This window comes from Canis lupus, chromosome 4 (genome assembly GCF_003254725.2).
Source record: "Canis lupus dingo isolate Sandy chromosome 4, ASM325472v2, whole genome shotgun sequence".
In the NCBI taxonomy this organism is placed as follows: Eukaryota; Metazoa; Chordata; class Mammalia; order Carnivora; family Canidae; genus Canis; species Canis lupus.
In genome coordinates this window covers 51,003,441-51,029,897 of record NC_064246.1, presented here as the reverse complement: position 1 = coordinate 51,029,897, position 26,457 = coordinate 51,003,441, and the positions used below count along the sequence as shown (strand labels likewise).

The 26,457-nt window shown below is 39.3% G+C and overlaps 1 protein-coding gene and 1 long non-coding RNA gene across 20 annotated transcripts in view; one reads left to right on the top strand and one right to left on the bottom strand.

The window, feature by feature from the left end:
* Nucleotides 1-1,129: 1,129 nt before the first annotated feature.
* On the top strand, nt 1,130-11,771 carry LOC112651849 (uncharacterized). The gene is made up of 3 exons (XR_003131097.3): nt 1,130-4,066; nt 10,910-11,035; nt 11,523-11,771. It is a non-coding gene; the product is annotated as an uncharacterized LOC112651849 (long non-coding RNA).
* Nucleotides 4,963-26,457, bottom strand: part of PWWP2A (PWWP domain containing 2A) — a 37,505-nt gene continuing 16,010 nt past the window's right edge. For 13 of the 19 annotated variants that reach the window (XM_035715552.2, XM_025435162.3, XM_025435157.3 and 10 more), the window contains one exon: nt 19,391-22,095. In XM_035715552.2, coding sequence (XP_035571445.1) covers nt 20,412-22,095 — 1,684 coding nt within the window. In that variant the 3' untranslated portion in view covers nt 19,391-20,411. Of the gene's footprint in view, nt 7,175-9,497; nt 9,618-19,390; nt 22,096-26,200; nt 26,422-26,457 lie in introns of those variants that run through there. The other 6 variants (XM_025435152.3, XR_003131095.3, XM_025435150.3 and 3 more) reach the window with 6 other exon arrangements.

Genomic DNA, 26,457 nt, shown 5'->3' with positions numbered 1-26,457 from the left:
TCTGTACCCTTTGATTAGTACCTGGTTTTTAAAATGTCTCCTTGCTAACCATTATCTCAAGGTAAGTAGAAACTAGTCATTTTCCTCAAAATTTTAAGACCAGCAAGTGATTCAAGTGTCAGCTTAGAAGGTTTATGTGCTGTTTTTCACCTTACCCAAAGGGTGTGGTGGGAGGCAGTGAAAGTCAATAGCTTGGTTTGACCTAGTCTAGACCAGTGGATTGATCTGGACTTCCTGGATGGCCTCAACACCCTGCAGTTTCTAGTCCCGGTTAACTTTGTACAGTAGTGTTTTTATTTGGATAGATGGGCAGTTCTGGCTGATTTAGAGGGCACACCTAGGATTACTCAACAGTGAGCCCAGTATTTGTACACATGAAGCTTAAAAAGACACTTTGCAAAAAGAATCATTTTAAGCCAGTCCAGGCCATCATGTGCCACCGTGTAGAGCATTCAACCTGGCTCATAAGCATATGGCTCCTGGTCTTTAAAGGTTCATTTTTGCATTTTAAATACCTGCAAGGATTTATCTTGACGTTTTCAAAACTCCCCACCTTGTCCCAGATCACATTTCCACTGAATCCTGTGTTCTCTGTGCCTCCACACTATATCTTAGCTACCCCTCCAGCTCTTACAGAGCAACTTCCATTCACGGAACCTCCTGCAGAAGGCTCACCCAGGAAACTGGGACTATTTCTCCAACAAAATCTTACTCATCCGGTGCTTTTTCTGTGAGGAGTACACCGTAGATTAGTTCCTTTCTCTCACATCATGGATCTGAGTTGTGGTTAAATTCTGTTCTTCAGATGGCCCTCTTTTTCTAAGTCTGAATTTGCATATAGGTTTACCTTCCATCACAAGCACTGCTCCTGGGTTCTTCCCACATATCCTTTTGCTCCTTGTCCTACCCCCCAGAATGCCATATCTTATTACAAGTTGTTGTGCTTATAGGAATAGAGAATATTACACCATGCTGAGATGTGGAGGCTGGGGAGTGGCCGAGCCTACTAGCTAATGACCTGAACATAGCAGCACTGGGCCTACATTTGAGCTGCAGTAAAATGCCAAGACCTCACACATTGGACCTTCAGTGTTCCTCAGGTATAGTTAAAAGCATGAATGTTTGTTAAGTCTACAAATGACCAAAGTCCTATTTTCTGCAGTATTCTGTGTCGTTGAAGGTAGGGAACTGCTTTTGGAAACGTTATTGGTCCTGCTGAGTACTTGTGCTCGTGGGGCCCTGAGCTGGCCTCTGAGATGGTTGCTGGGTTAGGCTTCACACGGCTCTCATGCTGGAGTTCAGACTGGTATAGGGAGACCAGAGACCTTTTGGAGGCATTTTACTGTCAACAGACTGGCGTGGGATGAGAAACTGGCAGCAGGTGTTAATTAAATGTAAACCTGATTGGAAGATATATTTGCAAGGATTGTCTGATCCTAAGAACTAACCAGACCTGCAAATCCTTTCTTTTAGCCAGTGGTGGAACGTCAAAGGGGAAGGTAGGGAACACCTGTGCAAGTGAGTGGCCGCTTGAATCTCAAGAAGAAAGAGCTTTAAAGAGAAAGGTCCAGTAACCATCTAAGACCAGAGTACCAATCTAAGAAACCTCCTAGGACAGGAAAAATCAGTGACTTAAGCCTCCATCCCTCTTCCTCTTATTATTTGAGCTTTTCCTTAAGCTTGCTGTTGGCCTAAAAGGCAGCATGGAACTTCGAGAGCTGAGTGTTTGGGGCACAGTCTGTCGGCCTCAGCCCAGGGGTCACTGCCAGCCTGGGTAGGTTTGTTCTGTTTGTTCCTATTGTTGTGATCCTGCCGCCCACCTCATCCCTCCCTTATTTCTTAAGGCATTGAACTTTTTTTTTTTTTTTTAAGATTTTATTTATTCATGAGAGACACGGGAGGGGGAGGGGCAGAGACACAGGCAGAGGGAGAAGCAGGCTCCATGCAGGGAGCCCGATGTGGGACTCGATCCTGGGTCTCCAGGATCAAGCCCTGGGCCGAAGGCAGCACTAAACCGCTGAGCCACCTGGGCTGCCCCGTTGAACTCTTCCTTTAATACTTAATCGGTGTGTGCTGTGTGCTTGAGACATACCCCTAAACCCTAGTAAAATCCTGGAGCAATTTCAGGGACATGCGTATGCTCCTTTTCAGCATGCCCCCCTCTGAACTGCAATAGTAACATGCCTAGTCCTCCTAGCACCTTCATTTCCTTTAAAAGAGGAAGTATGTGCACACTGTACCATTAGTGGCTAGGACATCTGTTCCTTCAGGGAACTCTATAAAAAAGGAGGACCAAGCCCACTCACGCTCCTGACACCGCAATGCTACCAGGCAGCCCGAGAGGTGGGGCTGGCATTACCCTGGAGCATGAGAACAGTTGCTTCAAGCCCTTCAAAGGGAAATCAGAGAAACTAGTAATGTTCATGAAAACTAGTGAAGATGGCCTCATATTCCAAAGCATTAAACATTTCAGTCTTCCTGGCTCCAGGCTGCTCATTGATGAAGCTGGGGCTGGACACTCAGGGCTTGTGAGTTAGTCCAGTCTGCCTTTACCAATGTTTGGAATACTTGGTAATAGGAATATTCCAGTCTTGTAATTTTCCAACCTTCTGAGGTCTGCAAACTAGGAATAAGCTCCATCCTGTAGGAGTTAAATTCTGTCAGCCAGAACTAGAAATAGGACTCTACCTTCTTCCTTTCACTCAAGGGGAAAACTTTGGAAACTCCCATTTCCCTCTTGCTAAAGCATGGCATGGCCTGCTGTCCCCCTGCCAGGGAAGCCACTGTTCAGTCCCAGCTCTCAGAGCTCTTGCTTGCTGAGAAATAGAGCTCACCCAGGTGGGAATTCTACCTCGGGCCCTTTGCCTGGACTCCCATTAGGCAGCCACCTCATACCACCAGAGCACCCCAGTGCCCTCCAGCTCCCCAAATGTAGCAACTCAGAAACCCACAAATGGTCAAGTCTCCAAACAGCCTAAAGACAGAAATCCTCAAGGAGGCCTGGAATGGGAAGCAGGGGATTGGAGTCAAGTGGGGCAAACAGTTTGCATTTCAAAGCCTAACCCTGGTGGACAGTCTCTGGTACACAACATTGTTTTGTAGGGATAGTCTGACTACCCCAAAATAGAATGTGCTGTTTGCAGCTTTGCTTCATGAAGTTAACTGGGAGAAAAGGTCAGATCACTTCCTTTGTGACACTGATTAAATCCTGCCATTGACAGAGTTGGCATTAGAGACCAGGAGTTAGAGCTTCTGCTTATGCTGCAAAAGTGTTTCCAGCCCGCCTCGTTTTCTACAAGTGTTGAAGCTGCTGCATTTATTTAAAACATATGAAGGATCACCCCCATCCCTGTCTTCCACAAGGTTGCTTTGTGTCTCACTGAACCCCTGGCTGTGCTTTTCTAGAACAGTGACACAGCAGGCACTCCTTTACCTCAAGGTACTTCACATTGCTGATATAGTTCACCTTCCTTGGATCGTAGGTCTGAGCTGTCCATTCAGAACCCACAGGAATTAGGCACTGACAACTTAGAATTCAGAAAGGTAAGATTATAGACTATTTCACTCAAGGTAAAAAAATTCCCTGTCTTCCGTGTTTTTGACCAGTGCGGCTACAGTGAGATTGTGTCAGGAAGGTAACTGGCAGGACTTCGATCAAAATCCAAGTCTAGTTTAAAGCAGGTCATGCATCTAGAAGCATCCTCCTCTTAATATCACCGGTTTACTTTGCTTCCTTTGTGTTAGAAGGTTCTTTTATATACAGAACACCTCACAAGGAATTTAGGAAAGGCCTAATTCTATAAGTATTCTTAACTCTTAGGTATGGTAACCTAGCCACTGGGCTTGGCCAGCTCTTTCTTCCTCTTGCACAGTATTCCTGAGTTGTGTTCTCTTTTCATTCCAGGTTCAGTACTTTCTTGATATCAGAGCAAAGGAGTTGTTAGTCCATGAAATTTCATTGTGATGTTAATCACCAGAGAAAGGTGTACTTAACAATATACAGTGTGCTCTATTCCAAGCACTGAGGGAAGAATCCTTACTTGAAAGAGGACAACTGAATTATCAGGTATAAAAGCACAAAAACAGTTTTCTACAGTGCATACTTGCTGCGACATACCCCACATGTCCAGGATGGTACCAATACCTTCCATACACAATTCCAGGGCATGAATCCAAACTTCTATTTCCTTACATGAAGACAGCACCAGGAAGGTCCTAAGTTGTAGCCATGGGTCTCTGCACTCATTCCCTCTCCTGATAGGTGTGTCTACAGACACATGTATGTTAACATGACTGGGAGTGTGGTGGGGTGGGTGTCATGTGGAGGCTTTCCAGATAATGTGCATGTGGCTTGTTTACCTTGGTTCTAATTCCATTTTCATTACTAGGAAATTCAAGGGGGGCGGGGTAGATCAAAACAGACTCCATGTATACTCTGGAATAACAGAGCCTTCCAGAGGCTTGCTTTTCCAGAGGTGTGGGGGAGGCACACTAACCGAGGTTTTTGGTCAGTCTAAAAATTCTCAAATTTTTAGAAATTTGAGGTTTTAATTGGCTCATTTTTTCCTAACAGTGGAGTGTTTCTGGTTCAAACACATCGGACATGCTGAGCTTTTAAAGAAGCAACCATTTATCCGTAAGGGCAGGACTTCTTAAACCTACCAGTAGATATTTGCTCAATTTCATCTAGCTCCGAAGGGTAGCATATTTGTTTCCATCAGAAAGGAAAACAGTAATGTTTGTGACAGGATCATAATTAAACTCTTCACCCTTCCTCTATTCCTTGGTCGTAGAGGGTCCCATAAAAAATCTTCCAGTGATTATATAAAAATATGCTGTTCTCCTAAGAAAGCAGTATTACTTAAAACAGCTCCCTAAGGAACAACTAGTGGTTGAATCTTACTGGTTAAAAAACAGTAACTTAAAAACCTAACTCCTAAAAAATAAAAGTTTTTAAATAACTAAATTTTAAAAAATCAAGACTTTATTGGATAAATGTTACACAACATTCTTTAACATTTAAGTCTTAGCATACTTTAGATGAGAAACAACTTTTTTCATTCAAGTCTACAAAATGAAATAGGCTTGTGAAGATTTGAAACACAGACAAAGGTAGCATGAAGCAAAGCTTAAATATTAAGCAACTAAAGCAATGAAAAGTGAAATAGCAACATGGTATGTCTAGATTTTAAATACCACCAAATTTCATTTATTAAAAAATGAAAATGGCTTATAACAAAATGCCTTTGAGAATTTTGTCATGAGAAAAAAATATTTAGATACTTAAAGAATTGGGAGAGATCAGGTTTTGCCTTTGTATATTTCTTGGTCATTTCCATCACTGCGCAAAGAATTCTAAAGCTTCATTAAAAATCCTTATTATACAGTCCACCATGGCTTGGAGTTACCTGGGTCTTGAAATGAGCCTGAAAGGTACTGCTGGTGTTCAAGATCAGAAAGAACAAGATGGACCCAAGCCTAAGCCCTAGGGCCGTGAAGAAGAGGGTACCATGGAGGTACACATCTTTAGAGCTCCCTGCTGCTCCAGTTCCTGAGCTGACTTTTTCAGATTTGATCAAACGTGTATAATGACTTCATGAAGTTTCTAAAAACACTTTAGCATGCGCTCCAAACTTTTACTTACTTGTAGCATAATTAGAGTTTATATTAAGCTCACTAGAAGACGGCCCACCTTTTCTTCTTGAGTTGTAAAACAAGTCCTAGGCAGGGCTATTAGATGTTCTCCAACTCTCACTCAGATCCTTTTCTTAATCCTGAGTGTGGGGTTATTAAGTAATTCCAACCTATACAGTAAGATTATGGAAAGTTTGAACACTTGAGCCAAATGCTCACTTATCAGTTATGTTGCTTCAAATGAATTTTATATTTTATTTTTTGGCATTTTTTTCCCTTTTTTGTACTAAGTAATCAATATGGATTATCTTTCTGGTTTAAAAAATAAATCAGTATTGCCACTAAAAAACTTCAGTTTTATTAAAAGTACGGCACCATCAAATATAAAATGCCTTAAAAATGCAGTTCTGATAGGTCCATCTGGTTTTGTCATGAAAGTTTTCTCCATTCATTAAAAAGAAAAATTAAGGTTTTTCATAATATGTATTTTCCAAAGACAAGAAAAAGACTGTGGTCTCCACTAATAAGAATTCATGTTCCATGCATGAAAGCTCTTTATGGGTCTGTTCCTACTGCCTGTTCCCAGGGTCAAGTCCCACCTGACACCTGGAAGAGTATTTTGCACTTAGAAGGGAGGGCTCTCCATGAGAGAGGTCCACATCAAAATTCAGGGGAAAGCCTTTCTACATCAGTAGAATGAAGAACTAGCTTAGAGTATTCATTTTCACTCTAAGGTCAACACTAGCCTATCCACTTTGAGTCAGAATTTAAAAGGTAAGAATGTAGTTATGAAAATGTGCACAAAATGTTAAATACTGGTGGCAAATAAATACATCTTAATATGTTCTAACAAGCAAACGTATATTCAAGATAATACAGCCCTGCTTTATTGAAGAAAGAAAAGATCCAAATTCTCTTTGCGGGGTGGGGCACTTTGCCATCCTTTTAGTAGGATGTTAGAGAATCTTTTCTCTTGTTTCCACTGGTACCCTGAAGGAGACTCTGGTCTCGCTTGGGTAGGTGCGACTCTTGCTGTGTCACAGGAGAGCCATCTTAGAAATGCCTTTGCTCATATCTGAACTGATTAACAAAACCTTGGAGAAAGCACAGAGTTTCTGTTTAAAAAATAATTCAGCATCTTTGTCATCATCCCGTGCCTTTTAGGCCTGTCCAAACTGTACTGAAAAGAACTTCACATTCAGAAAAAGTTACGGTCAGTGATAATCTTCATACATAAAATTCAAGTGAGTTCTTTGCGTGTTTCATAGCACTTTTCTCCTCCTCTCATGCATAACTTATTGCAATAGTTTATTTTTTTTTTTTATAAAACATTTCCCTAATACCTTTTCTTCGATTTACTATAGCACAGTTTGCAAGTGCCCCTTTATTATTGACTGTGGGTTTTAACCACTGCCTTAACATTTACTTCTCAGTGCAGCTTTAAACATCTGAGTCTCCAATGGCATTCAGTCCTGATGCTCTGGTGTGGTGTCACTGTGGTACGGGTCCATGAAACCAGCAGCCTGCTAATGTCTTTGTGCTGAAATACAGTAAAGAAAAGGAAGAAAATGTAGTTAAGCACAAGTAAATGGGACAAAAATGATGTCCTCATTGTTTAAATTCAGTAGATTGAATGTTTCCTTTAAACCAGCTAACCTTAACCGATATATGAGAAAACAATGGACTTCCACTCTTAGCCAGCAGAAGCATTCATTTTATTTCCAAAGTACATCTGGCCACATTCCAACACAAAACTGTTGTCACCATCACAGAGTTAATCTGCATTTGAGTAGATTTTAAAAATATTTGTCAGTGAGTATTTGCCTGATGTTGGGGCGGGGGAGCGTTTAGCTCCGTTCTCTGCTGCCACTTCACTGGTATCCATGTTAACCTTTGTAAGTCCACGCAGCTGCCGTGGACTGCTCTGAAGCGCCAGCAGCCTTCTTCTAGCACAGACCACCTACAGACTTAGGCAGATTTAAATGTGAAACCAACCTAGGTGCAGGTCAGCTGCAGACCCTACTGTCTGCATATGTGCAAAGAGCAAACCAGGAGGATGGACGGTGCCTTCCCAGAGGTAGACACAGCACATCAGAAGGCATCCAGAGCACCGTGTTGCTACTCGAAGACAACTTCTGTACACTAGGTAGACTGACCACAGAGTCCCTTATTACACCAGCACACAGGATCTCATGAGCAGAGGCGCTCTTCACCATACAAGGCTTATAAAAATTCCTGCTAGACAGCATGACCAGAATTTCTGACTAACATTATCAACTTCCCTTTAATACCAAGTGGTAAGAACCCCACGGCAACCCTCTATCATCTTTGGTTAATGCCTCTCGGACCTGGTAGACTAAGTACCAATAAGAGCTTAAATTCTAAAAGAGTTGATCATGGAGAGAATGATGATTTTTTTTGGTCAAATGTATTTTTAAACCAAAGATCTGTGGTGTTTTCAGAATAACAACTGACAAAACAAATGCAGAAGAGAAAAAGAACCCCCCCCCCAATCCTTCCCAATATTTAACTTCCAAACATTTCAAAGGAAGTGTCTTTGCCATTCTCTGGTAGAACTCTTGAGCTTCTGTTAGCTTCCTGGGTTGCCTCCCTGACTTATTGGATCGAGGCCTATAAAACACAGTAACAGAGCATTCTATCACATTTTTCTCAAGCAATGAACAATGGCTTCTAGCCGTAAATACCACACACATCAGAATAGAAGGTGAATTGTCTTTACTTCTGAAGAAACAGAATCATTAATACCGTTAAATTTGACACTGAGCTAAGAAACGTTTAGTTTTTAAAACTAGTATCGTGTAATACTCTTTTAGACCCACACATAACTTTGTAAGTAAACTGAAAGAAAAAAAAAGGTAAACAGCCAATCCCATGCATAATTCCCTTTCCTTCTATTTATCACTCACTATTTGGCTTCAACCTTAGGGAGGCCTATTCAAGTTGACAAGAAAGCCCAGGGTTGAAGCAGGTCTTATTATTCATATGAGAGGTGCAGAAAACTAACACTATTCCCTCAAGAAATCACCCTACCATCCCTATAGTACAGGTCAGCGTCCACAATCTCCCAGCCTCAATCTCTGATCCAAACTGTGCCATTCTGACCCAGCTTGCAAATTACAGGTCCTATGCAATATCATGGCTCTTTATTGGCTGCAAACACCATATGGTTAAATAGCCTTAATTCAAGGAAGCAAAATGGGATCATAAGTTCAAAAGCAGCACAACAGAAATCCTTAAATCTTTCCAGCTGTATAAAAACCCAAAATAAGCCTTTAAGGCACTATCCAAAGAGGTCTCAATAAATGTACTTAAAGAGATTACGGCCCCTCTGAGTTTTGACTTTCCTTATGTAAATGACAGTGGTTTTGAAGTCAATTCACTGAGAACATATATATGTTCACCTATGGACATACATATATATATATATATCCTTATATATACACACATTAAGAATGACTAAGAAGTTAAATGGATATCAAAGTGACAAAGAAAGACTGAGATAGTGAAAAGATAAAGAAATCCACTATTTGACTTCCCACGGAGGCTCCGTTGCTATTTGACATAATTCTACAATCTGATACCCAACTTTTACCACCCTAGGAGAAACTCTCATTTCACAGGCGTTCACAGGAGGCTAGCTCTACTTTTTTTAGCACAATTGAAAGTTATTTTCTCTCATTAAAATTGTCACCTGCATGAGGTACACCCAGCTACCAAGGTCAATGAAAACTACAGAAAAAGAACTAATGAATTCTTTTAGGTCTAGCCTAATCTACTTTAGAATGATTAAGTGATGACATGATGCCCTCTTCACTTTGTGGCAGGGCTTAACACAGACAGACCTGCCCGTCTCAGTGTTAACTTCAATGCTCCCAGTCTGAATCCACAGTGGTCTGTCAGACACTGTAAGGGAGCAGCAGGACTCGTCACTGTCTGATGTAATAGCTGCCATTTGTTGAGACCTATGGTAGAAAAAACCAAGTTAACAAAAATAGAGCAGTCATTTGAGTTCTTTTAAATCCATTTTACAAAAAAAAAAAAAAAAAGTTTTAAAAATAAGACCAAAATTCAGTTGAATTTTCATAATGAATGTAGATAACTTGCTGACTTCACAGTAAGTGAAGCTTGGGTACTTAAAGAAAAGACTTGAGGTGTTGACACACCAGCAGTGGCCAGGAGAGGGCACTCTCCGGCACAAGTCAGTTCAGCAGCAACAGGCCTTGAGGCACCCACACTAGGATGCTGCCCTCCAGGCTGACACCCACATAATGTTCCAGCTCAAAAATTTCTAGCCTACCACTTAGCTAGGGTTGGAGTAGTCCTGATCTCAGTATTCAGCGAGGGCTGAAGTTGTCATCCTTGTCCATGTTCCCTCCCTATTTTGCAAATAACCTTTTAATGCCCGTGACCACCTATGCACACTACTCAGGACCTCACCCTCCTGTGTGAGTTAGTATCTGCTTGAAATAAGTTTGCCAGGATAAGCTTCCTCACTTGGGCTTTCAGAGCAGACTTCAAATACAAAGAATAATTCAAATGAAGAATAGCTATTTTAAGACTTATTTTTAACATATTTGCTTGTATTCTTACTCCTCTATTTTAAGTATAAACAATTCATCACATCATGGTAGTCAACTCTGGGATCATTGATTTACAGGATCTTCAGTCTTTATAATGAAATAATTATTTTTAGAATACTAAGGTACATAAGAAACAGTAACATATAATCAAAACTTTTTTAAAAGGCTTTTCTGACACTGAAATGGAAAAATCTCATATACATGATCTATAATTTTAACTGAATTTTAACTCAAAGGAGAACAATTTTCTTAAATGAGATTTAATGAGGTTATTCACCTTTTTGTTCATGGGAAAACTTAAATATACTATGTAAGTATATCTTATATACTGAAATACACTATTAACTGTAATCCAACAGCAATCACAGAAGAAAAAAAGTAATCTGAGTGCACGAAACCATTTAATTTTGAACCTCTCCCTCCAGAAGTCAAACTTGTTAGGTTTCAACAATCATTCTAAATCTCTTCTTGGGGGCACCTGGGTGGCTCAGTCTCAGCGTCTGCCTTGCCTTCAGCTCAGGTTATGACCCTGGGATGAGCCCTGCATCAGGCTCCCTGCACAGCAAGGAGTCTGCTTCTGCTTCTCCCTCTGCCCCTCCCCCCCCGCTGCTCAAGCACATGCACGCTCTCAAATAAAATCTTTAAAAACAAGTAAATCTATTCTTGGATTCTAGGTAAGAGAGTCAAGAAGCTGCCTCGAAAAATGATCACCTTTTGCTGTACATTCCAACCCCGAAACACCATAAAAATATCAACATGCCTGTCTCAGTCCACAGAACCTGGCTCATGAGTCTTTGGTGGTAATATCTGAGTTTCCTCTCAATGCTTTTAGGGCCTCAGGGGTTTCTTTAGAAACAGACCACACATACAGGATCCATTAGGAAGAGCCAGGGAGCCCTGGTGGTGATGCAACAAATGGGAGGGATACCCTCAAGAAAGGCAGTGTTTTACTGGAAATTATCCTTTAAGAGAAAGCTTATATGCCACAATGGCAACTCTACCTGGGAGGCAGCAGAAATATAAAGGGGCAGATCAGAACAGGGGAAGTCATGAAAGAAGGAAGGAAGTAATGCTATGAGAGCAAAGTTTAAAGAGTTAATATTATATACATGTACCTATTATCTTGCAGAACACTCTAAGTTTTCCCTTAATACAGTGTAGTATCACACAACATGAACAAACAGGAAAAGCAGAGTGCCTCGTTCTTCAATAGACTTTCTGGTTTTCTAGCCTTGGTGCTATTTTTCTAAGCAGTCATTCTAATATGATTTTAATTGTTCTTCCCAGCCTACCAGGACTTAAAACAAGATGCCACTCCCAGCCGGATTCCCAGATAAAAACTAAACTGGAGGTGGCAATCATAGATTTATAATCAACAGCATCTCAAAAATGAGCCATGGGTAAAGAGGACTATCTTCTGGAAAATATGGCCACAACGCACACAGATCAAGGCTTTAGAATGTGTATTTATTTCCCTCCTAAAAAGTGGAAAGAATCTACTCAATCATACCAGTAGCAATAAAAAATAAAAAGGAATGTTCAAATTAACAGCCATTTTTTTCACCACTTGACAAAAAATATTAAAACACTAGGGTCCCAAGGGAATAAGGCATTTGCGCAAATCAGCTAACTTATGCAACTTAAAAGCCAACAGGCATAGCTTCATGGTTCTAATATCTTTTTAAAGCTCTCCTAAGAGGACCTCTACTCCAGTGAGCCCCACAAGCGCAAAAACTTCTCTTGCCTCTCTAAAAGGATTTGGGATGTGCCAGGTTTCTGGGATGGTGATTGGTCGTTTGTATATAACTGTCTCAACCAGAATTACTCTTCCTCATTCATTCACGGATAGACATCATTTCTCCTTTGTCAGGCCCTGTGCTTGGCATAAGGGAGAGTAGAAACAGGAGATGAATATACTGGAGTTTATGCAATACATAAATGAATGAGGCAAGAGCTGAAATAGGAGGTGAATGCAGTTCATTGTAATCCCCATAACCTCCAACCCAGTGCCTTCCACAAATGCCTATGGGAAATAGTTCATGCCTTCTAGATATTTATGGACCATCATATTAAGATTATTGTAATCTCAGATAAGAATATATTATAACACCTTTCATTCATAAGGAGTATATGCTGCACAAAGATAATTTCAAAAGCTACCAGGATGAAATTCCTACACCATACACAGAAAATGGTGGTTGTGGCAAGGATGGCAAGCTATTTCTATTAGGTCTTATGCTAGGCATTTTACTGCTTTGAATATTTAAGTTCTCACAATTACATTATAAGGAGGTATGATTTTTCTCCTTATCACAGAGGATGACATTGAAGTAACCTAAGATCATACAACTAGCTTATAAGAAGCAAATCCAACTCTTCCTTTGAATATAGGAAGAAATCTGGCTCAAGACCCTGTACTTTGAGAAATGTGCCTAAAAAGTGAGAATGATTCTTTGCTCAGGGTACCTGGATGGCTCAGTCGGTGGAGCGACTCTTGATCTCAGGGTAGTTGAGTTTAAGACCCATGTTAGGTACGGAGATTACTTAAAAATCTTTTTTAAAAAATGATTGTTTGGTCAATAAAAAAAGCTGGTGTGGAGCACCGCTGGTCACTGGCAAGTTATAGAAGTATCCATTTCTGTATTTTATACTCAACAGGATAACCCTCATGTTCTTCCAAAAATATTCTCCCCAGGGAAGCAAAAAACTGTTTTACTGGGGGAAAATTATATCCCTTCTAGGCTTTTTCAGTAACTTTTAAGTGAATCTTTGTACTGGAGAGAACTGATAAGGGACACTGAGAGTTAAAAAGTTATCTTACACATTTCTTTTTAAAATGTCTTTGCTAATAAAACTTGATATACATTATAATTACAAGTTTTTAGTTTAAATGAAAAGGGGGAAAGCGTGATAATAACAGCCTAACACTTTAGCTATGGCATATGCAATTTCCTTCTCCATACAGGCACTAGGAGAGAAAAAATTATGAGTTTTAAATCATAATTTCTGACTAAGACTAGATTTCTAAGTCTTAACCAATAAAAAGAAGCTACCCGTCATATTCTTATGATACAAGGAAAATTCTATATTTAAATTATGGCTGAGTTTTCAACTTACTTTCTAATGAGGCCTTATAGAACTACCAAGAATTTGAAGAAGAAAATTTTAATTCACATTTAAACCAAATTTTAAGGGACGCCTGGGTGGCTCAGTAGTTGGGCATCTGCCTTCAGCTCAGGGCGTGATCCCCAGATTCAGGATCGAGTCCTGCATCGGGCTCCCTGCAAGGAGCCTGCTTCTCCCTCTGCCTATGTCTCTGCCTCTCTCTCTGTATCTCTCATGAATAAATAAATAAATCTTTAAAAAATAAAAAAATAAACCAAGTTTTAAGACCAGGTATTTTTCAACTGATCTTTTTCAACAACAAAGTTTTACGAAATTGTTGTACAAAGTGTTCAATAGAAGGTCCATAAGTTAGACAACATATATTACAAGCCATTTAATTTATTCAGTGGGAAAATAAGAATTTGACTCAAATTTGGTATTTTCATAAATCCTTATAATTTTGGGGTCCACATTTCTTTTCCTTTACACCTCCCCACAACCAATCTTAACTTGTGCCAGAATAACAAGAATCTATAAGAAAAAACAGAAGTTCAGCAATTACTTTTTTTCAGAGATTAGATACATTAAAATCTGACTCAATCCATCCCAAGATGGATTTAAAGACATGACATAAAAATAATCTAAGGGGCGCCTGAGTGGTGCGGTCAGCTAAGTGTCCGACTCAGTTTCCACTCAGGTTGTGATCTCAGGGTTGTGAGATCAAGCCCCAGGTTGGGCTCTGCACTCAGGATGGAGTCTGCTTGGGATTTTCTCTCCCTTTCTCTCTGCCCCTCCCATTTGTGCTAAGTTTTTTCAAAAAAGTTAATTCAGCATTTCCTACTGGAGTGTGGTACACAGATGATCTAGAATTTTAATAGTATGTATGTCAGGGATTATATGTTTTCTATTAATTGCACTGAAATAAAAAGTGAAAAAGTGGAGCACCCAGGTAGCTCAGTTGGTTATGATTAGCTCCGGTCATGATCCCAGGGTCCTGGGATCTAGCCCCACGTCAGGCTCCCTGCTCAACGGGGAGTCTGCTTCTACCATCTTCTGCCACTCATGCTCTTTCTCACAATCTGTTACCATCCCTGTCTCTCAAATAAATAAATAAATAAATAAATAAAACCTTGAAAGAAAAAGTGAGTACACAAATTTGAAAATATGGCAAAAGTGTGATGGTGGGTAAGTAAAGTGTTGTTGGAAGCTAATTAATTCCATTATTGAAATAATTTAAGTGGTTTCCATATTCATAGAGTTGTCCAAAACAATTATTTTTTGTCACTGGGAGGGAATGGTTTTAACTTAAAACCTCCTCATAAGAGACTTTAACAGGCAAAAACAGTCACACTAACTCACCTAAAAATTTTACCAAGAGGCCATTACAGTTCTTAAAAATGGGGTGCCTTTAGCACTGCATAGGACTGCAAGTTGATCACAAAGGAATCCTGGAAGCCAAGCAGCCAAGGTGCCTGTTCCAATCACTGTGCTTGACCAAGAAAAACATTCCTGTGACTTAATTTCCAAATACCTTCTAGAACGGTATCAGCCCAAATTTAAAAGATTTCTATCAAAATCCAAATTACAGAGTGTAATGATGCTGACAGATACACAACATGTGAATGTACTTAATGACACAGAGCTGTACACTTTTTAAAACATGGTAAATATGGTTAAGTTTTATGTAAGGTATACTTAACACTTTTTAAAATACAAAAAAAAAAAACCTAAGAAATTACAGTGTTCTATTAATATTACAGGAAGAAAATAATTTCCACCTAAAGTCACAAGGAAAGGGGGAAAAAAGTCCTTGAGTCTATAAATATTAAGTCTCCTGAGTAAAGATTAAACAAAAAGAGTTGAACTGTTTCTCTTCTGATCTTGGGGTCAACTATCCATGGTACAGCCACCAAGACATCCTGGAAAACTAAAAATACAGAGAGCCATCTATATCACTATGACTTTAAACTTTCTGTTCCTTTGTCCAAAATAGCACAATAGAGCATAGTAATTGCTAAAGCTTTCATTTTTTAATTATATGCACTCTCTTGAGTGAAGGCATACTAATATTTACAAACTGTAAATACAGAATATGAAGAGCCTATCAACTCAGTTAGAACCAGGTAAAGTAACTCAACTCATTCAGCTTAGCTGTTTTATTTTCTCCTGGCAACTGGCATGGCACCAGCCTCTCCTCGTTCTATTTCTGAACTGCCTGTATCAGGCATTTCCAGTAGAGACGGTCTTAAGAACCACCATACTAATACAATCTCAAGGCTAACGGTAAATATGTCCCAACTTAGAAATAGGATCTTCCTTCTCTCTGGCAAATTCCGTATTGAAGGCCTTCACTGGGCCCAAAACAAAACAATACCCTGAATCAAAACATGGGATGAACTTTTCTAGACATTTGCCAGTCCCTTCTCTGCCAGGAATACTAAACAAAAATGAACTGATATAGCACAAACCATAGAAGAATTCACAGTTTAAAAGGGAAAATCTAGTTTTAGATCCAAATTATAGATTTCTTAAGGTACAAGCTATACCTCGTTTTATTGTGCTTCACTTTACTAACACTTCAAGGATATTGTTTTGTTTTGTTCTAACAAACTGAAGGTTCAAGACTTCAGTGGAGGAAGTAACTGCTGATGTGGTAGAAATAGCAAGAGAACCAGAATTAGAAGTAGAGCCTGAGGATGGGACTGAACTCTGAGATCTCATGACAAGACTTGAACAGATGAGGAGTTGCTTCTTATAGATGAGCAAAGAAAGTATTTGAGATGGAATCTACTCCTGATAAAGATGCTGTGAAGATTGTTGAAACAACAGGATTTAGAGTATTAGAGAATTTAGAATATCCCTAGTTGATAAAGGACAGCAGAGTTTGAGGACACCAGTGTTGAAAGAAGCTCCTCCGTGGGTAAACACCATCTAACAGCAGTGCGTGCCAAAGAAAGAAATTGTTCCTGAAAGGCCGAGTCCATTGATGCAGCGAGCTTCACGACTGTCTTAAAGGGCCACAGCCACCCCACCCTTTAGCAACCAGCAGCCTGATCCGTCAGCAGCCATCAACATCAAGGCAAGACCCTCCGCACCAAGAAAAGATTATGATTCACTGAAAGCTCAGATGGTTAGCACTTTTTAGTAGGACTTTTTAGCTAAGGTATACCTTGTTTTTTTAGACACGATGCTATTGCACGCAGACTGCCATACAGTATAAGTAACTTTCATATGCATTGGGAAACCAAAATATTCATGACTCACTTTATCGGGACATTCACTTTATTTATCATGGTGGTCTGGAACCAAACCACAGTATCTCTGAGGTATGCCTGTACTTCCAATTCCCGATTCCGTTACTCTATGTGAAGGAATTCTGTATGTATGTAAAGGAATGCAAATGTGTCTTTCCTTCAACATAACCAATATTAAGTACAACCTGCTCAAAACAGCAGTGCAAATCAGTATTTTGTAGATTACAAACTCAGACCCACTAATGAAGATACACATTTGATTTCAGTAATACCTTCATGTTGCCTGAAGTCTGTCTTCATATCTATATTCTTGCCTATTCTACTTAATACTAATTTAAAATTACTGTTTCTAGAATTTCCCATCAAAACCACAATAGACACACCATGAAGTCATGCAAATGGGCTCAAGACTAATCAACTTTACTTTTCCTATCTCACTGATCGCTTTGATGTCGGGCTCCACATTTGTAAGAGTCGAGGGCTCCACATTTGTAAGAGTCGAAAAGATATTCCTCTCAGAGCGTGGGTGGCTCAGTCAGTTAAGTAGCTGCCTTCTGCTCAGGTCATGATCCCAGGGTCCTGGGATCAAGCCCTGCATTGGGCTTCTTGCTTAGCAGGGAGCCTGCTTCTCCTTCTCCCTCTGCTTGTGGGCTCTCCCTTGCAAATAAAATCCTTAAAAATATATATATCCCTTTCAAATGAATAGTCAGCTTTCTGTTCAATATTCTGGGAAACTAGAGAAAAATACTCTGATGCTTTAAATTTCTGAGCAATTCTAGAAATAAAGACATCTTTGGCTGTTACAGCTCTTACTCTCACTTGGTTTCTACCCTTGCTAATCTTTTGTTTTAGCCACCTTAAGAAATTTCCATTTGCCCTAACACGTATAGAGAAGTAGAATCACAATGTTGTTTACCTAAAACTAATGTAACATCGTGTCAACTACATTCAAAATTTCTTTAAAAAAATTTATTTTAAATTCCCATTTGGATAAAACACTTAATATGCAGATATTGGATTAGTGCTTAGTACATAAGAAATGCTTTCAAATGTGTTTCCTTATTGAAACTTCAGATGAAATAAGCCAGTTAAAATGGAGGATCAGGGGTGCCCGAGTGGTTCAGTTGGTTAGGCATCTGCCTTTGGCCCAGGTCAAGATCCCAGGTTCCTGGAATCGAGACCTGCTTGCTTCTCCCTCTCCCTCTGCTTGTGCTCTCTCATGAATGTTCTCTCAAATAAATAAAATACTTATTAAAAAATTAAAACAAGGGATGCCTGGGTGGCTCAGTGGTTGGGCATCTGCCTTCAGCTCCAGGAGTGATCCCAGGATCGGGGATCAAATCCCACACTGGGATCCTTGCGGGAAGCCTGCTTCTCCCTCTGCCTGTGTCTCTCTCATGAATAAATAAAATCTTTAAAAATAAATAAAAATAAAATGGAGGAATCATTTGGCAGGATAATTAGAGATCACGTACTTTAGTGATTATGCTTCAACCTTTCCCTCAGTGGTATAGACTACATAAAATTGAACGTTATTTTTGTTCTCAACAATCATGACTATTCCCCTCCGACAAATCAAGTTTGGTTTATGCCACCAGAGCACATTTTCCAAAGCACTTGACTATATTAGCAATATCCACTGTCACACCCATTATGTTACAATAAAACTCACCTGGATCATTACATGAAGCCCTGGAATTACAGAAGTGACTTTTTGCTCTGCCTTACTTAAATTTTTGAACCTTTGATTCCAAACTTTCAAAAATAACTGAACAAGTTCATTAATCTAAAACAATACTCAATAATCTTTTAAGATAGTTCCTTAAAACCCCTCAATCACACTGTGAACATCTTTCAATCTGTTATAATCAAAGAATTTTCAAAATAGTATCGTTGTTTCTGTTTGCAGGAAAGAATATGTTCTACTCAGGTAAAACATTTTTTTTCAATTGTGTGTTTATTATAATCAAAAAGCATTGACTGAGTTCCCCAGAAGAAATTCTACTGGTTTTTTGCAGAAATCGGTACACAAATCATCAAAGTCCATAACCTTAAGGAAGCTACAGATCATGGATTTTAATCTCCATTAATCTTATCATTAATTCCATAGGTAACTAAGACATTTCAAATTGGATTACTAAAGAAAGTTGCTCTCTTTAAAATTTTCAAATTTCCAAAACTGCCAGACTGATACTATATCTAATTCAAAAGGTAAGCTAGACACAAAAATCTATGAAAGCAACTTGAAAAGTCTTGGCATAAACTCTTGGGATAAAAAATAGGATTTATTTTTCACTAACAATAAAAAGCTAAAAATTGAAAATAAAGTCAAATCTGAGGGGCAGATGGACCACGTAGAAAATAGTGATCTAAGTTACCAGGCCCAAAAGCAAGGATACCGGAAGCCAACCAAGCAGAAAAGACTGGCTGTTAACTACACGAGTATTTAAAACAACAACAACAACAACAAAAAAAAAAAAAAAAAAAAAAAAACCATGTGATGATATATTAAGGCTAAAAATGAGGAAAACTAAACCCACACATTTATGAACAATTGGCAGGAGGGCCTCAAATCCAGAAGCATATCAGACCTCTATGCTATAAAACCTCATTTTCAGAATATATGGATAAATCACTTCCTTGAATTTTATCTATGATTGGGTAATATATTCTCCGATAGGACAAATAGGAAAATAAAGGTTTGATTTTTTCCATCTCCTCCATACACTATTACCAAGAATAACTTTCTACCATCTTGAAATTTTTCAAAGCTTTTTGAGAAACACACACAAATAATTCGGATTTAGTCGATTTTATTTACAGCTTTTTTTTTTTTTTTACATTTCAGAGCATTACACAATTACATTTTCTCATTTTCTGACCTGCAAACAGATACCTTAAACGGAAATATTTTTTAAAAATTATCAAATTAGGTACATCCAAAATGCAGTGATTACACATATGACAATTCACAAAGTGTAATTTACCAGGACGTATCCTAAGAATTTAGGAACAGCCAGTCAGGAGAAATCTGACCAAATTTAGCAATCAACTATTTACATATCCAAAGACAAACCTACCTAAACTCCCAAACCAGAAATTTGAAAGTTTTTGTTAAATCCCCATTGGACAAAAGAAAGTGATGCTTCAAACCTTGTCAGCCTTACAAGTCTTAACCCCAAATACTGGGCTATTTCCCCAGTTTGCAACTGAATAGCAAGCATCAGTTTGTCAAACACCTAAGTATCAAAGTCTTGCGCCATTATGCACATAGAAAGGCTAAGTATTCATTAATTAAAAAACAAGTAGTCATTAAATATCCACACTAGGTCCCGCCCCCACACTCACTCCCTCCCCTCAGCTCACCAGCCCTTACTGCAATCCCAAATATGCAACCTGTGTCACATAGTGACAGGCTATATTTATATATATGTATGTATGCATACACACACATATATGTACGTGTATATATATATAAATATACACACATACACACAGTACTAGGTACAAATGGCAATTAACAGTCCCTGCAAAAATTCATTTTCAGTTGAGGCTATGGCTCCTATGCCTTGGGATGGTTTGACTTCAAAACTGAAAAATACTGCTAAAATCTCACTTCCTTAACACAAAATTTGATTGCTTGTTCAGTTTAAGCTTCTCAGTCTAAAAATGGCTATAAGGTAAGTATAAAAAAGCAGCCAATTGAGTACAATTTCTCTTTCCGATTTGGCCAAGCTATTTCGTAGACATTACTCCTAACTAGACTAGAATATCTGTGGCGCCTTCCAACGGTTCTTGCCTACCTTACTGTCCATGTTCACGTTTCAAACTGTGTCAACAGAGCCCGCACTTCAGGGGTCAGCTGCTTGGCAGCCTTAGCCGCCTCTGTGATAGCCTTGCGATACAGGCCCTTTCTCTTCTTATTAAAGCGTGACTGGAAGTTTTCTAAAAAGGGGGAGAGTTGCGAAAGAGCAAGAAAAGAGGTTGTTGGAGACCCAAACCATGAAATACGGGCCTCCTGTCGGACTAAAAGGCCGTTATCTTTCCGGCTCACAGTTATAGTAAGAATACGGGCTGGCCACCAAGGGAAGCCATAGATCTTGGCCCAAACAATGTCCCCTACACATATGGTCCTGCCATCTGGTGTGACGCATTTAGAGACGTTTTTGGAAAAGACTTTCATTTTCAAGGAATTACTGAGCTTTTTCTCTTCCTTTGAAGAGGAGGAAGTGGAGGAGGTGGAAGGTGCATGCATACTGCCTGGAGGAAAATCAAAGCTTTCAGAAGAACTACACTCAGAGTTGGAGGATTTCAAATCATCTGTGCTATCAATGCTACACACTGAAGCACTGGAAGAGTCAGATTTCTTTTGATTTAGGGTCATGTAAACAGAGATATTGCTTTTGCTGCCCTTTTTGCCCAGTGTCTGTGGTTCATCCTGCTCACCAGGCACAAGCACTTCATTTGTGTCCTGAACCTCACTGCTGGCCTCTTCAGGGCCTTCTGAGGGACTCTGATTTTCTGAAGGGGCCTCACCTGCTGAGCGGGTAGAGGTGCAGCGAGACTGGGGCTTGGGTGCCATCTTGCCACTCCGCATTTTCTCAAGTCCTGTCTTCAAAGAAGAGTCATTTTCTTCATTCCTGTACCTTTGTGGTTTTAAACGAACCCGGGGTGGAAGGGAACCTGAGCTAGGACTCTGATACCGACGTGTGAAATGGACTTTTGAATGTGCATTTTTGGATGTAGAGGTTTCACTTTGCTTCTTTTGTGCCTTTTCTTTGGCAATTTTCAACACTTCCCGAGCTTTTGCATGATCCATGTTCTTACTCTGGAGCACTTTTTTAGTACTTAACTGAGCTTTTGATGTATTTGCCTGAGCAGAAACTTTGACTACTCTGCCTCTGCTGTGAGCAATATTGGAAACCTTAACCACAGCATTTCTTTTCTGGCTTTCATTTTGGTTTTTCCCATCCACTTTATGGTCAGTTTTCAGTTTTTTGTTCACAGTAGTTACACTTTCATTTTTCCGTTTTTTATCTTCATATTTAGAAGAGTCACTTGCACTACTACCTTTTCTAATTTCTTTTTTCTCTGCAACAACACTGTTTTTACATTTGTCACACAGGACTTGCCTGGGTCGCAGTTTAATAGCATTCATTATTGAAGTAGGTTCTTCCCTGTACATTTTTCGTTTGGGTCGCTTAATTTTCCGAGGCGGTGGCTGAGGTATTGACTGGTTATAGGTGTCCCTGATAAACAAAGGGGGAGGGTAAGGTGCTCCTTCATGGAAGAGAGGTGGCGGTTTGGAAGTCCATAGGCTTTCAGCCAAGCCTGGCTCGGGAGGCGAGATGGGAGAAGGGTCATCGGGAACAGCACCATTCACTTCACACTTGACTCCTGTCCCTTCTTGGAATGTATTACTTTGGAGCTGCATGGCTTCAGGTTTATCCTTATATTCCCTTTTGGGAAACACTGTCACAGGGATCCCATGGGGCCCAAACCTTGGAAAGAAATGAAAGAAACAAAGAAGCCATTTACTCAACGTCTATAATTCAGTTTCTTAAACTGAAACAACACCTAATGTTTGTTCATTTGACCTTTCCTGAAAACTATTTTACATTAAAGAATAAAAATAATCTACTGACCACCTCCCCCCACCCCTAAAAGCCCTTCATTTTTTATTGGTCCTACATTTTAGGTATAAACATATCAGGTATAAACAGATTATATATCTAGGTTTAAGTTCAAATGATTATTTTAAGCATCACTGGAATAGCTGACATTATTTAAAACAGACCTTTCAATCTTAGATCAGAAAGGCATTCTATCAGATAGCTTAACAGTAAATGTCATTTGATATTACATTCACTGATCCATGGACAACAAATCCAGTAAATGCAACTATAAATTTGCAACATACATGTCTCCCTCTGGTTTTAAGAGCTTTCAAAAGATTCACAAAACAAATTCAGCCTTAACTACCTAAAAAACACTGAATTAGCAAAATTCCATCTCAACTTCACTTAATCACTAAATATTCAAAGATCAGCTGCTCCTTTACTCTTTCACTCTAACTCTTAAAGCCCTTTATCTAGCTCCTGCCCCCAAAACCACAAAAAATATGAGAAATTCAGATGCCCAAATTACCGCACAAGCAGAAGGTATAGAACTATGGCTTTCTAACATTTTAAAAATGTTAGAAAAATCACACGTTAGGAATTATTTTCATGTTGTAATCTAATAACATTTATGTATGTCTATCTATATGCATGCATATATACATATACAAATATACAAATACACATACTTAAGCCAAAGTTTCACAAAATGTTTAACCTTATGTGATATATAATGGTATTTTCCCTACTCTGATCTATTTCATTTGTTTTAATGCTAGTGACACACATTAATGGATTTTAAAACTGGTCCGGACCCAGTATGCAAAGCACTGGTATAGAACACAAATCTTTACAATTCTCAGTTTCTAATAAAACAAGGTCAATAGAACCTTTTTTTTTTTCATGTGGACTTAGAAATCACTGTGATTTAGTCCTCCTGGGTTAAACATCTTAAAGCTAAACCTGCTACAGTGGTATCTGCACATAAAAATAAAATCACACCACCAAATAATTCCATCATGTACACGTTAACATGTTAATTCTAAGCACTATTTGATGCTGTCTGAATAGCAGTGAACACAATTCTAGGGTCAATCCTTTAAGGCAGAGGGTCTTAGAACCAAGGATCAGCTTCAGAGAGTCCAGAACTCTTAAGGTACAAATGTCTTACATGTCTTTCTAGAGAATGAGTCTTGGTTCTCATATTCTCTAACATGATGTTATATCCCCCAAAAAGGTTCAGAATATCTTTGTTGGGAAGAAATCCTGACATGAAGTTCTGAAGGCTGTAAACCACACCTAAACTTGGAAAGGGACGTACTACTAAGAGCCAATACCACCAGTTCTGTTTCTTATACCTCAATTATTTTCTTCCTCAAGTCTTCTGTTAGTTTGGAGACCACAAATCAACAGCTTGTGATAAAATACTTACAAACCACAAAGGAAGGGGAAAGCTTTTACCTAGGGTGGGACAAATTTGAATCTGGGCTAGTCCACAAAGGACACCTTCTTTACATCAGACTTTGCAAAGTGGCTTTCTATTCTAACATGGCATCTAATACTTAAAATGTTTGCTTCCTATTTACTTGCAAGGCAATTTGAGCATTTAGCATTTTCTTATAATGTAGGTGCTCAATGACCACTTTAAGATGAGAGAGAGAAACAGAGCTACATAAACAATGTAACTCATCTGAGATGTGACCACTAGTGGCATCAGCAATCAAATTTCTAACTCTTAAAAAGCTATCATTTTGCCCCATTGCACTTTCACATGGTGTTTTCACAGGAACAAATAAAAAATACCCATCCTTTTATTAGACATAACTAAAATTATAATCATCCTAATGTCTGAGGTAGAGTTTCACACCTATTCTTACCAACTTTGTATCCATGATGTTACTAAACCTTTCTAGATGCAGTTTTTGTATGTGTAAAATGGGCTAACACTATTTCCTACTTTAAAGAATTCAGGTAGGGAGTAATAGGAAAATGCCAGTCATTTTCTTGATAAAATTTACTTCATTTAATTAATTTGATCTTATTTTCAACTAATTTTCTAGACATTAAGATCATTTCTATATCTTTAATTTATAATCTCAAAGTGAGGACGATCTAGCCAATTATTTTAGAACTTTATGCCAAATAAGCTGTAGAATCTATTATGTCTTCCCTCAGGTAAAGTTTAATAAAAATATTAATTTCACGTCTGGGTTTTTTTTTTTTTTCCTTGCCTTTCCCTCTAAAGCATATAAAATACAAGCACTGGGACGCCAGGGTGGCTCAGTGGTTGAGCATCTATCTGCCTTAGGCTCAGGGCATGATCCTGGAGTTCTGGGATCGAGTCCCACATCGGGCTCCTGCAGGGGGCCTGCTTCTCCCTCTGCCTATGTCTCTCATGAATAAATAAATAAATCTTTAAAAAATAAAAATAAAGTATAAGCATTAACCACTTTTAAGTAACATAGGAAGGCACTTCATTATGTAATAAGGCACCAAAAAGGGGAAAAAAGAAACCAAGCTGGGAATTGTGGGTGGTAGATGTTTGGCAAAAGCAAAAATATTTTTAAGTAATAAAAACTTTCTCATGGGCAGCCCAGGTGGCTCAGTGGTTTAGCGCCACCTTCAGCCCAGAGCATGACCTTGGGGACCCGGGATCGAGCCCCATGTCAGGCTCCCTGCATGGAGCCTGCTTCTCCCTCTCCCTCTGTCTCTGCCTCTCTCTGTCTCTCTCATGAATAAATAAAATCTTTAAAAAAAAAAAAAAAAAAACTTTCTCAAAGGACCAGAAAGATTAAATCATCTTAAGAAGAAAAGGGCTGGGATCCCTGGGTGGCACAGCGGTTTGGCGCCTGCCTTTGGCCCAGGGCGCGATCCTGGAGACCCGGGATCGAGTCCCACGTCGGGCTCCTGGTGCATGGAGCCTGCTTCTCCCTCTGCCTGTGTCTCTGCCTCTCCCTCTCTCTGTGTGACTATCATAAATAAATAAAAAAAATAAAAAGAAGAAAAGGGCTATCCAATGTACTACTCCATCTCAGTAATCACGTTGTCTTCCTAACATGGATAACACTTAGTAAAATGACAGTTTTCAAACTAAGGGTGGAGACGTTGGTTGTGCAATTTCCAGGATCACAATTACCATTTAAATTTTAAAATTCAGAGTCTAAATATATGTAACTGCAATGAAACTGTTTCATGTATGTATGTACATATACATCCACATGTAAAAGACATTTGTAACTATGCTCAAAAGTTTGAAAACCATCCATGTATGAAACTGTAACCTTAATAAGAATATAAAGTAGCAACAAAACTATGCCCTCTTTGGGCACCTGGCTGGCTTAGTCAGTACAGCATGTGACTATCTCAGAGTTGAGTTCAAGCACCATGTTAGGCATGGAACCTACTTAAAAAACAAAACAAAACAAAACAAAAAAAAGAAACAAACAAGAAACCTCTTTAAAATCCCAAAATCTAACTTTTCAAGTGTGTTCTATAGAAATCTGCAACATAACACTCTGTGGTGTTTGAAAATGAAGATTCCTAGGCCCTGCCTCAAGACTGAATCATTAAAACCCTCCTCTAGAATGGAATACAGGATTTAAATTTTTAGCAAGCACTTTTGCATTAGCTTTTTCTAAGGTGAAGGTATTTTTGTCTCAGGTGAATGCTCACCAAAGGATGACCTCAGCATAGGAGGATTTCAATCACTCCAGAGGTGGAAGACTGACCAGTATCCTTTGCTTGAGCTTTTTCTAGAAGAAAATCTCACAAATTCTTTAAGACTTGAACAGTAAAAGACAAAAAAAAAAAAAAAAAAGACTTGAGCAGTAAGATACAAAGTATCTCTCCTCTTTTCCCTACCCCTTCCTTCATGCAGCAAGAAGGTATTAACGTGTCCATGACTCATCCTAACCCTTACCTATTTTCAGTGTTCTTTAACCACTACCCAAAAATTCTAAAGGAAGAATATACAGGTATTATGGCTTACTTAAAAATAGTTTCTGGGGCACCTGGCTGGCTCAGTCAGTGGAACATGTGACTCAATCTTGGGGTTGTGAGTTTGAGCCCCATGTTGGGGCGCCTGGGTGGCTCAGCTGGCGAAAGAATCCAACTCGGGGATCCCTGGGTGGCGCAGCGGTTTGGCGCCTGCCTTTGGCCCAGGGCGCGATCCTGGAGACCCGGGATCGAATCCCACGTCGGGCTTCCGGTGCATGGAGCCTGCTTCTCCCTCTGCCTGTGTCTCTG